The sequence below is a fragment of the Aquarana catesbeiana genome, linkage group LG03 (assembly GCF_042186555.1).
Source record: "Aquarana catesbeiana isolate 2022-GZ linkage group LG03, ASM4218655v1, whole genome shotgun sequence".
Taxonomy (NCBI): Eukaryota; Metazoa; Chordata; class Amphibia; order Anura; family Ranidae; genus Aquarana; species Aquarana catesbeiana.
Genome location: NC_133326.1, coordinates 68,884,326 through 68,897,075, shown reverse-complemented (window position 1 = coordinate 68,897,075; position 12,750 = coordinate 68,884,326). Strand labels below are relative to the sequence as shown.

The 12,750-nt window shown below is 43.4% G+C and overlaps 1 protein-coding gene across 3 annotated transcripts in view; it reads left to right on the top strand.

Annotated features, from left to right (window-relative positions):
* Positions 1–9,305: 9,305 nt before the first annotated feature.
* The window catches only part of SLC24A5 (solute carrier family 24 member 5), a 112,646-nt gene continuing 109,201 nt past the window's right edge, over positions 9,306–12,750 (top strand). For 2 of the 3 annotated variants that reach the window (XM_073618675.1, XM_073618672.1), the window contains exon 1: positions 9,307–9,605. In XM_073618675.1, the coding sequence (XP_073474776.1) occupies positions 9,437–9,605 (169 nt within the window). In that variant the 5' untranslated portion in view covers positions 9,307–9,436. Of the gene's footprint in view, positions 9,606–12,750 lie in introns of all 3 variants that reach the window. The other variant, XM_073618673.1, reaches the window with a different exon arrangement.

The following is a 12,750-nucleotide window of genomic DNA, read 5'->3' as shown; positions in this document are numbered from 1 at the left end:
TAGATATGGAAAAACAAAAAATACTGAAAACAGGGATGTTGTCCATAGCAACCAGGTTTAATTCTCCTTGCTCACATTTGGCTTAAATACTGTATAAAATTCTCTGAATCTCATATTTGAATAAAAGCTGCTTTATTGTATTTCTAATAAATGTTTTCACCAGTGCAAACTTTGCATGTTTATTCCTTTAAATGCAATTGTATACAACCAATTACCATGTAATTTAGGACAATTTCCTTGTTTAGCATGGTCACGGCTATGCTTTTAACAGCATGGTGAAAATATATCATAGAAACAACTCCATTCAACTGAAATTTTATGGTAATTTATATGGTTGCTAACTTTATAATAATTTAAAAAAACACAGTTGTGAATAGAAGATTTTTTCAGCTTTGTGCATGAAACAGCTTTGTCTTCCAACCGAAAACTCAGCAGACTGGCTCCAGCAGACACATTCAGGAATTGCCCAATCACAAAGCTACACACAGTATGCTGCGCACCAGAGGTTTGTAAATCCCAAAATTTGTTTGACAGAAATACAAATCCTTTGTCAGATAAAAAAGTTCCCATATACTGTATATATGTAGTCAGGACTATAGGTGCATCTAAAAAAAATAGAATATCATCAAAAAGTTAATGTTAAAGTGGATGGATGTAATCCCTCACATATACCCAGTGAAGTGAACAGCCTCAGATGATACACAGGGATTAAACAAATCTCCCTACATACGTTTTACATGTATATCTGCTGTCTTCAACTTGCTATGTTCTTTAGAAAGTGCACCTCTATTAGAGATAGATTTTTCTTCCTGTTCAGCACTGGGAGTTGATTCTTGGCATACAGCCAAGACAACTGATTGGAGGAAAGGCACACACCCCCTCTCCTCATAGGCAAAGGAAAGAAGAAACACACAGAGCTGTGCTGTGACAAGACAAGCCCCCCCGTTAATCTATTTATACTAACTTCCCACGACGATGCAAAATTCAGGCTGGTTTCATCTTGGTTGACAGAGAACTTATCAGAAGTTATCATGCTGATAACAGAAGAATGGAGCAGCAGAAAGACACAGGACTTAGGGCTTTGAAGAGAGATAAGAAAACACTAGACAGATGTGCCCACGTCAAAATTTCATGAATCAGGTTTACATCCACTTTAAAGTTAAAGTTTAAAGTTTCAGTAATTCAATTCAAAAAGTGAAACTCATTATTTTATATAGATTTATTACACACAGAGTGATATATTTCAAGCATTTCTTTCTTTTAAATTTTGATGCTTTTGGCTTACAGGTAGTGAAAACCCAAAATTCTGTATCTCAGAAAATTAAAATATTACATAAGACCAATAAAAAAAAAGGATTTTTAACACTTAAATGTTTGGCTTACTGAAAAGTATGTCCATGTACAATATAGTATGCACCCAATACTTGGTCGGGGGCTCCTTTTGCATGAATTACTGCATCAATTCAGCGTGGCATGGAAGCGATCAGCCTGTGGCACTGCTGAAGGGTTATGGAAGTCCAGGTTGCTTTGATAGCGGCCTTCAGCTCATCTGCATTGTTGGGTCTGGTGTCTCTCATCTTCCCCTTGACAATACCCCACAGATTCTCTATGGGGTTTAGGTCAGGCGATTTTGCTGGCCAATCAAGCACAGTGATACTATGATCATTAAATCAGGTATTGGTACTTTTGGCAGTGTGGGCAAGTGCCAAGTCCTGCTGGAAAATTAAATCAGCATCTCCATAAAGCTGGTCAGTCGAGGGAAGCATTAGGTACTCTAGAATTCCCCGGTTGACAGCTGCGCTGACTTTGGACCTGATAAAACACAGTGGACCAACACCAGCAGATGGTATGTCTCCCCAAATCATCACGGACTGTAGAAAAGTCACACTGGACCTCATGCAACTTGGAATCTGCACCTCTCTACTCTTCCTCTCGCACCTTGATTCCCAAATGAAATGCAACATTTACTTTCATCCGAAAAGAGGACTTTGGACCGCTGAGCAATAGTCCAGTCCTTTTTCTCCTTAGCCCAGGTAAGACGCTTCTGACATTGTCTCTGGTTCAGGAGTGACTTGACACAAGGAATGCGACAGTTGTAGCCCATGTCCTGGATACATCTGTGTGTGGTGGCTCTTGAAGCACTGACACCAGCCGTACATAGTCCACTCCTTGTGAATCCCCCCCAAATTTTTGAATGCCCTTTGCTTCAAAATCCTCTCAAGGCTGCGGTTTTTCCTGTTGCTTGTGCACCTTTTCTACCACACTTTTTTCCTTCTACTCAACTTTCCATTAATATGCTTGGATACAGCACTCTGTGAACAGCCAGCTTCTTTAGCAATGACCTTTTGTGACTTACTCTCCTTGTGGAGGGTGTTAATGACTGTCTTCTGGACAAATGTCAAGTCAGCAGTCTTCCCCATGATTGAGTAACCTACTGAACCAGATTGAGAGACCATTTAAGGCTGGGTTCACACTGGAACCGTCTGCGGATCGCACAGGAGAGCTGTGTGTCCCTGTTCCCCCATTTCAGGGACAAATAAGGGCCAAATCTAAGCCTGAATTTGGCCCTGAAACGAAGCCAAAGACACACAGCGTTTCTGTGCAGTGCGCTCCGTGACCACAATGGAGATATGTGAACTGCCTCCATAGGGAGCCAGTCACATTTTCCTGCTATGCGAATTGGATGCGGTGGAAAGCCGCATCCAATTCACATAGGTGTGAACCAGGCCTAAAGGCTCAGGGAAGCTTTACAGGTGTTTTGAGTTAATTAGCTGAGAGTGTGACACCATAAGTCTACAATATTGAACTTTTTCACCATATTCTAATTATCTGAGATACTGAATTTTAGGTTTTCACTAGCTGTAAGCCATAATCATCAAAATTAAAAGAAAGAAATGCTTAAAATATATCACTCCGTGTGTAATGTACCTATATAATATATGAGTTTCACTTTTTGAATTGAATTACTGATATAAATTAACTTTTTGGTGATATTCACATTTTTTGAGATGCACCTGTAGTTGCTGTAGACTTTTACTTTTCCTCCTGTTGCTGACAAATAAAGTAGCCATCTACTGTGGGCAGGTGGCAACTACAGGCTAGGCGACGTACCCCTAAGTCACCTAGCATATGTGCACTAGCCCGTCCCCCTTGGGCGTGAAGTGGCACAATCCCGTAACCACAGCAGATCACAGTGCTCAGTAACCGGCTGCTGTTAGTGGTGGGGGTATCATGTGATCGATGTGACCAATCTTAGCGACCACATGATATTATGTAAGCAAACTGTAATAAATGGCTTTTTTATTCATGAACAGCTTGCCTAAGCTTCATACACACAATGAGAATATCAGACGAATTTTCATCTGTTTTTCTTTTTTGCATGCTAGTCTCATATCGAAAAAAAAGAGGTTACTTAAGTTATAAAAATTGTCGTATGACAGAATATAACATCAGAAGAGACATAATGTATTGTATTGTAATTTATTCAGTTGTTTCTGACCATGGGTGGTCTTGGTCTTCCTTTTTTGGAGGAATACTGTACTGTATGAGAACAATTTTTGTGTTTGTCCCTTCAGATAATTTTGCAAAAACTGTCATGATCTGCTCTCGAAAGCTGTGTACAAAAGATCATATTATCATACAATCATTTTGAAAACTGTATTTTTTGTCCCATTTTCTGATCGTGTGTACTAGGCATAACTGTTGTGATGCTGTGATTGGCCCACAGCTATCACATGGTACCTGGCACCCTGTCCTATGTGATTAGCTGTAGCCAATCACAGCATCACAACGGTAAGCAAGCTGTCATGAATAGAAAGCCATTAATGACAGTTAAAACAATTTCTTATGGGCCAGTTCACACCATAGAAATGCAGTCTGGATGCATTCCAGATGCTTTTCTGCATGCGTGTTTTTGATGCATTTTTTGGTGCGTTTTTGATGCATTTTTAATGCAATTTTATATGTGTTCCAGTGCATTTTTTCAACTTCTTTTTTTTCTTAACCCTGAGAGCTAGTACACACCATAGAAACGCAGTGCATTTTTTCCCCCCTCTTTTTTCTTAAACTTAAATAAGGACATGTGTGTTCCAGTGCGCTCCAGTGTGTTGTTAATGTGTTTTACAGCGTTCAGTACAATTCTGTGCATGAAACATGCAGCATGTTCTACTTTTTTTTTTCTGGAACGCACTGGAAATACAAGCACTGGTGTGAACTATGCCGTTAAAAACTATAACCTACTTTCCATGCATTTTGATGAAGAAAACAATGCACTGGACTGCGTATGGTATGAACTGGCCCTAAATAAGGACGTGTGTTCCAGTGTGTTTTTAGTGCATTTCAATGCGTTTTACCGCATTCCAGCACAGTTCAGTGCAGAAAAAATTGCAGCATGTTCTACTTTTTTTTCTGGAACTTGAACACACTGGAACTGACTGCACTGGTGTGAACTATGCCATTGAAAACCATATAACCTACTATCCATGCGTTTTTGATGCAGAAAAAAAACTGCAGTGGACTGTGGTGTGAACTGGCCCTAAAACAGTGACCATCACTGTTATAAGCAATTACATTGTAAATAAAATCCCAGATCCCCACCCCCTAGAGTAGTACCATTCATTGTGTACAATTGCCATGTAATTGCTGTGATTGGTCACAGTGATAACATGGTATCAGGACCGGTATGGTACAATGATCGATCATCCGCTGATCATCTCTTTAATCACTTACTGAGTACACAGCTTCTTTAGCTCTTAATCCTTACTTATGTGCCTGTTTAAGCTGGTGCCTCAGGTTCCTTGTTTTATGGTGGCTCCTTTCTCTTGCAGCATCCTATAGAGCCATCTTTGCATGCAGGGACTGGAGTTGTGTCTCCCTACGCTGAGCACATATTTGCACATTATGACAGACTTACCTGTCAACGTGTGTCCCTCCAGCAGTGCTATGACCACAATCATTACCACTGACAACTTCCACCAGTATTCTTGTGGCTATGTTATCTTCAACCATCTGGATTGGCTAGGCCAGAAAGATTTAACTCCCGCACTTGTTAACCAGGGTTACTTCATCCCACCATCAAAGACATGCCAAGAATGAAAGGTTCTTACTCTTATGAAAAAGCCATTGACTGCTGGACACATGGCAGGATTCTTAGGTGGTTCCTGGCTTCCCCCTCTTTTATTTGTATGTATCAGTGCAGGTTTCTATAGGCTGGGATGTATCTGAGAGTGGGATGTTCCTCTTTGTCAAAACCAAGGTGAGGGGCGCAACCACTGACTAGTGATGAGCTTTGGGTTCAAGTCAAGATTGGGTTTGAGATGAACTTGTTTGCAGTTTGTGAACATGGTGAAATAATATGGCCGTTCTCCGCCACAGCAACCAACTACCAATATTGCACTTATCGGCTGCTAAACTTAGGTCAGGTGGCTTAGAATGGCCAGTAATGAGGGATTTGTTATGTTCCAGCCCCGCACTATAAAAAAGGCAGGGTTCTAAGACCATACTGACAACATACTTCGCTGTGATAGGAAAAGCATAGGGAGTGCTGCTGATAAAGTACAAAGGGACAGATTAGTCACTGATATTCAAGGGGTAGTTCACACCAACCCACATAGCAAAACAAGTTATTTTCGAGGACTGCCTGGTGTCCATTCTATGTGGGCAGTGGAGGGGGTGGGACCTTGTATTTTTACAATGCAAGTCATGGTTTACCTTTTTTTTTTTTACACTGTATTAAAATGTCACAAGTAGCGTTTCATTTACTTCTAGGCACCACTGCACATACAGGGGTCTATGTACAAAAACATTTGTTGTGATAATATGTCAGTGACTTGCATGGGCTCTGTGAATCTTCAGCGTAGTTTTCCTTGTATGTTTTTCTCCAAGGATTGTCATCGCCATCTAGTGGTAATAATTTGAATTTTTTTCCTGATAAACCTCAATTTAAAAAAATACTACATTATTGCCACTAGATGGCACTGATAATCCTGGGAGAAAAAAAGCATATTAATAAAATTACAGTGAGGATTTGTGAAACCTTTGCAAATGATTGATATATTTACCCAGATAATTTTTTACACATTGACCCCCACAAAGTCTCTTCTGATGTAAAAGTCTACCTGTTTTTTTTTACCTTAGTTCCACAAGAAAAATGCATCATGTCTGATTCATATTGGATGAGCTTCCTTAACCGCTTGCCGCCTGCCCACCGTCAAATGACAGGGGGGAGGTGCAGCTCTCGTTATGGGACGTCATATCATACAACGTCGTCCCAGGATGTCGATTCGGGCGCGCAGCGATTGGACTGGTGATGAGGCACTGATTGGTGGCATTGATAGGTGGCACTGTGGGGACTGGTAGGTGGTGCTGGTGGGCACTGGCAGGTGGTGCTGGCGGGCACTGGCAGGTGGGCAGAGATGATCACCACAGATGATCCCGCGATCGGGACCGATGTCCCTCTGACAGCTGCTAGCGTAAGGAGAAAAAAAAAGCAGATTACCGGCTCTGTTTACATCACATGATCAGCTGTCATTGGCTGACAGCTGATCACATGGTAAGGGGTCGGGATTGACCCCATACTCCGATCTGTGATCAGCCGAGTCTCAGACTCGCTGATCACAGGGCGCGCAGGCCACTTGAGCACGAGAGGACATCATATGATGGTGTCCTGGCAAAGTAGGTCCGCTCTGTAGCTGTCATTCGGCTATATCATGGAAGGGAATCGGTTAAATTATGCACCACCACATGCATGGAAAACGGTTGCGGGCAGTGGCAGCACAACCCCATTCACTTGAATTGGTGGCATTCAGAGGGAGGTTTTGCCCTCGAAATGCGACAAGGGTTTTAATTCCTACTGCAGCATATGTACACTCCAGACCGTTACCTTTGCAGCGAGGGTAAAAGTTTGGCTCAACTGCATGGTTTTACCCCCCCCCCCCCCCCCCCCAACCACAAGTAAAAACAAGCCCTAAGAATATTTTTGCAGCTTTAGTAATTCATTCTCATAGAATAACATGGTATAAGGTCACAGTGGGTGCAGATTCAATCAGCATTTCTACAATCTTCATGTAGGTTTTTTTTGATTTAGGGGAATTTAACTTGGATGGGGAAGGGTTATTATGGGATGCCTACTGGATCAGTAGAAACTCTTCAGGGACTCAACTATATACATCCAGTATATACATACACACCTTTCTTCTACCTCCAGCACAGACTTGCTTGTAGAACTACAACTCCCAGGACCAGCTAGCACTGATGGGATGGTCTGACACTGACCTAGTTAGATCCAAAACAAATGCCCTTTGCAGGCAGGGACCGCGGGCCCCTTTTGGTGTAGCAAAAATAGAGGTTTTGGTGCTAGCTGTCCTAATCCTGTGGCTACTGCTCCCAGTACCACCTCGTCAGGCACTGCCAGCCCGCCTGGCTGCAGCTGCCCCTTTCACTAGCCCTCCTCACTACTTCTCCACAGTCCTCCCAGACTGACTCTGCATCCATCCCAGACTGCTTGCACCCATTCCCTTCAGGCATGCCTCTCAGTCCTCTGATTGCAACACTCACTTGCCCACCTGGCTGTCTTTCTCCCTGGAGATTTTCCCAGCAGTGTCCTCCTGCTGTCCTCTCCTGGCTCCCGTGAGAAGGGGTCCCTTCCACACCGATCCCAGGCCTGCATTCACCCCCCACCCCCCAGACTGTTACTTTCAAAGGCCCCGGCAGCCTACCAATCCATCTCCATCCTCCACCCAAATTCCACACTCCCCTGCTGGGCTGACTCTGAGTGTTTAGGGGTCCTGACCCTTCTGTTAGGGATTGGCCAGGGCCCTCAGAGTACTCCAGCTAGCTCCTCCTAACTGCTTCTGGAACCTTCTCCAAGTTTCCAGCAAGCAGGGAGTAGTTACCAGAGATGCTGCTACTGAGTCATCCAGCCTCCCCAAGTTACTCACCCAACCCAGAAAAACACACATGCTTGGCTGCCAGCTAAGCTTGAAAATTGACCTACACTAACACAAACAAAAAACCTATCACTAGCACTGTGGCCACACTAGGGGGTGCTACACTCACATTGCAATCCTGAACCAAATGGAGCTGAGTTAGCCCAGTCCTCCAGAAGCAAGTTAATCCTTGTATCTGACAGGACAGATTCAATCACCTTTCTCACAATCATCTCATTAGCATCACATTGATGTCAGTGTGCTGCATATCAGCTGACAGCTAACAAGCCAGCTTCAAAGGGGAAATTTTTCAATGGACATAAATGAATCCGTTTTTCTTGTCACATATGCCCAGTGCAAACAGTTCGGGTGAGAAACCTTTCCATTTATTGTTCATTCCGGTAGAATTTTCCAACCTGTTTCTTTGATTTTTTAGCTCTGTAAAGTTGAAACCGATTTTCTATTTGTGCCCATTAATTGGGCGAAAAACAAATGAACTGTCCAAATGACAGATTTTCAACCAATTTTTTGGCTGGCGTATGGCCAACATAAAAAAAAAAAGTTTTTCCTTTGGTGACACTTTAACCTTAGGGCTCATTCACATTGGTGGCTGGAGGGCGGTAAAAGCAGGTGGATGAGTCTCAGTTTTACGGTTTACCACCTCCCGACCACCCACCTAAACACAGAAATGTAGCTGCCCCCAAGTTAATGGCATGTTGCATTTGGCAGGTGGTGCCACCACCAAACTAGGGTTGCCACCTCATCCCTTTAAACTCGAACACATATGAATTACACAGGTTCTGAGGCTAATTTAATGCAGATAAGGCACCAAGTGAGATTAATTACCACCTTAATCAGCCACAGAATCTGTGTAATTCATATGTGTTCGGGTTTAAAGGGATGAGGTGGCAACCCTACACCAAACCCAACCCATTTAAGCAATTGCATGAAATGTCCAGGGTGTGGTGTGGTGGGTTGGCATTTTGAGAATTAAAGCAAGTGGTGAGAAGGAGACTTATTGCCTCCCCACCCCCTGTCAAATGCCTTCTGAAAACCGATCCACCACAGCCTCACCTATGAATGAGCCCCTACAATACATTCAAAATTGGGATTTTAAAAATATTTTTTCTCATAGCTAGCAATCTTTCTATGTCATTTTTTTAATAAAAGATCTCATGCAAGTTTTATAATAACCATCACCCCTACCTCGGCATTATAAATGGGGCTTGTCTCTGTTTTTTTTTCAAGCCTCCGGTGAAATATTTCTGTGAATTCCAAGTTTCACACAGCTCGTGATTGAGCATCATCTGAGTTTAACTATTGAGCACTTTGTATTCAAGGTCTCCCCTCAGGGACGCATTCATGACCCTCTTGTAATGAGGTTTGATGGAGCCCCCTGAGGAGGTTAATTGGTGCATGTGGACAGGACACCCTGCCTCACATGATGAGGATTAACTTGGCCTCTCTCTTAGTACATGGCAGACACAGCTAGGAGCTGCTGAAAGCAAACCATGAAGGTAGCTGCAGTGGATGGAGGACAGGAGGGCAGATGGAGAAGACCACGAAGGGTTCTACTAGGAATCTGCACCTTCATCCTGCTGCTGTGGGCTTCTGTGTACCTGCTGTACCAGGCCTTGTCCCATGGGGGGTCTGCAAAGCATCGGCTCCGGAGAGAAGCAGGTCAGTGTCTGTTCTGTCTGTGTGGTGTGTAGATGGTTAAAGGGGTTTTCAAGGTTCAACGGAAATTTTCTCTTGTTCATACGGGTGTACTATAGGGTGTGTGAGGGCCGTGTTTGCCTGCATGGGGATGCACAGGTGTTCCATGGCAGGCAGTCCCATTCATGTCAATTGGGACGCAGTTGCTGCATGCATGCAGCCACTGTTTCCAATCTGACAGCCACGCAGGTGCATGGCCCCGAATGTACGCTATCTGCGTTTGGGACTGGCTGTCAAACTGGGAGCAGCAGCTGAGCTCATATTGACATGAATGAGACTGCCTACATGGGGATGCATGAAACTGCTGTGCGGGCAAACGCAGCCAAGGGGTACGTATTTCATCCGTGTGAACGAAATGTCATGTCGTCCTATTAAACCCCACCAATGTCTGAGTAGCTCCATTCTATAGCTAATGGTGGGCATGCATGTAACAATCTGATCGAATGATTTGTCATAGAATTGGATGATATAACTGAATCTATGAATAATCGAAGGACACATTTTGTGCTATTAAACGGTTTTGAGCGAAAAAAAAAAAAAAAAATTTAAATTCTTATTCTGATTCCCTCTGGATGGAAAATCCAGACCTAGGAAAGTAGATAGATTGATATGACTGTATGACCCAGCAAATGATCTGATGATCTTCTGAATTTATTTTTCTCCAGGACAGTAAACTGATTGACACCATGATCATACATAAAACTTTTTTTTGCGTATGGCCACAAAGACAAAACTTTTTTTTTTTTGTTTAATTTTTTTTTTTTCTCTTCGTATTTTAGATAGTGGGGGAGGGTTAAAACGGCTGTAATTTTTCTTGGCTGTCTATATCTCATTAAAGGATAAATTCACATTTAGGCTGGGTTCACACATGTGAAATTTCCCCGTATCCAATTCGTATTACAGGCAAGTGTGACCGGCTCTCAATAGAACCGGTTCACATATGTCCGGGGCTGCCACGGTCCGGATTGAAAAAGGGTCTGTTGCCCCTTTTTTGGTCCGGTTCAGGTACAGGAATGCCCCGGACACCAGGCACGAACCCACGGCCGCACATGTGTAAACCCGGCCTTAAAGAAAATACTCATGCAGTCAAGGGGCCCCAAGAGGTAGTAAAAAAAATTGTGCGACTTTTCGGCTCCATTCACACTTGTACAACTCCAAAGTTGCGCCGACTTTGGGGTGAAACTTTTTGATGCAACTTTGCATGGGTGGGACTTGGATACGACTTTGGTTTTGACCATTGATAATGGACAACTGTTGCATTGTACAACTTTCATGCAACTTTTGAGGGTTAACATTGAAGTCTATGGCCCTCAAGTTGCATGAAATTCGGACCAAAGTAGTGCAAGAACTACTTTGAAGTAACTGCAACTTTAAATCAGACATATATGAAGGGTTATCATTGGAAAACATGAGGAACAACTTGTCATGCAACTTTGATGTCCAAAGTTGCATGACAAGTCACACAAGTGTGAATGGAGCCTTAAGGTTGTACTTGCAGGGAAGCCCGCTTAAGCTGCAATAGCAGTCAGATGGGGTTGTGCACATGCCGAGGCAAAAATGATCCCCAGTTGCATCCAGTGGTCAGTGCCTCCACCAAACATGTCCCATTCAGGTGAATGGGGCTGAACCACAACCAGGAGGCATGTGCTAGGCTTAGATTGCGGTTCCGCATTCCCAGTGAAAAAGGCCATTTGGCTGCTAAGAAAAAAACAACTGGCATTCAGTTATTACATTTTATAAAAGCTGCACAGTTTTTTTTTTTCCTGAGACCCCTAGACTGCGTGGGCTATTTTCTTTAAAAGGTGAACTTCCATTCACTTCCTGTTTCGTAGATTCATTAGGAAGTGAGAAAATATCTTTCCAATGTGAGGAAATTCCCCTCCTAGGACGTTTTCACAAGAACAAGTGTCCCTATTGATAGCACATTTTTGGATTGACCTTCACTTTCATTCCACATGGCATTGGTATCCAGGCCATTGGAGAGAGTAAACATGCCTAAGGGACACAGACAACAGTAAAAACCTGACAGAGGTTCTAATCACTGGCCACTTTACCCAAAGCCAAAGTTTTGTGTTTAGTTATGCTTTTGGCAGCACCATGCGTTTAGAGTAGGCATGAGCTCAGGTATGTTAAAACCCACCTGAGCTATCAAAGCCAACAGCCAATCATAGGCGGCAGTGGCATTCCCTGGCCTGCAGCTGCATGTATGCAAGGGGTGTGTATACATTTGGCTGTAGAGTGGGGAATTCCTACACTGCCTTTGATTGGCTGTTGGCTTTGACAGCTTCCCGGTGGGTACACACTGGTGTCTGAACATACCTGAGCTCATCACTGGTTGAGAGCTTCTGGCCCCGACACGATGCAGCCCTCCCTAGGAAAACATTTGAGGGCAAAACACCAGTCCGGAGCAGAGAACAGGTTTGACCTTTCTGTCTGGAAATGGAAACCTGTTTGTAAATATACAATATTCACTTGCCGACTGCCTCACATCTGAGTACGGCAGCAGAGTGGCTCCCCTGTGCCAGATCATGCAACTAGTAAGTGATCCTGCACTTCCGGGTAGGGGGCGCGCCCGCTGTGCTGTGATTAGACACAGCATAAGCCGATCAGCGGGTGCCATCCAATGACCACCAGCACCCACTGATTGGCGAGGAGGAAGACAGGACAGACCTCTGTCAGTGTAAACAATACAGAGCTCTGTCCTGTCAGCGGGGATGTGCCGGCTTTTGTTTCCCTGCAAAGGGAATAAAAACTAGCACATCCCTTTTAGTAAAAGAACCTCACAAGTAAACACACTAAGCACTGTTAGGCACACATTTAACTCTTTGATCGCCCTGGATTTTAACCCCTTCCCAGCGAGTGTCATTAGTACAGTGACAGTGCATATTTTTGGCACTGATCACTGTATTAGTGTCACTGGTTCCAACAAAGTGTCAGAATGTCTCCATTACTATGACAGTCCCGCTATAGGTCACTTATCACCACCATTACTAGTATAAAATAAAAATTCCAGTATATATATCATAGTTTGTAGCCGCTATAACGTTCATGCAAACCAATCAATATACGCTTATTGGGTTTTTTTCCCAAAAATATGTAGCAGAATACA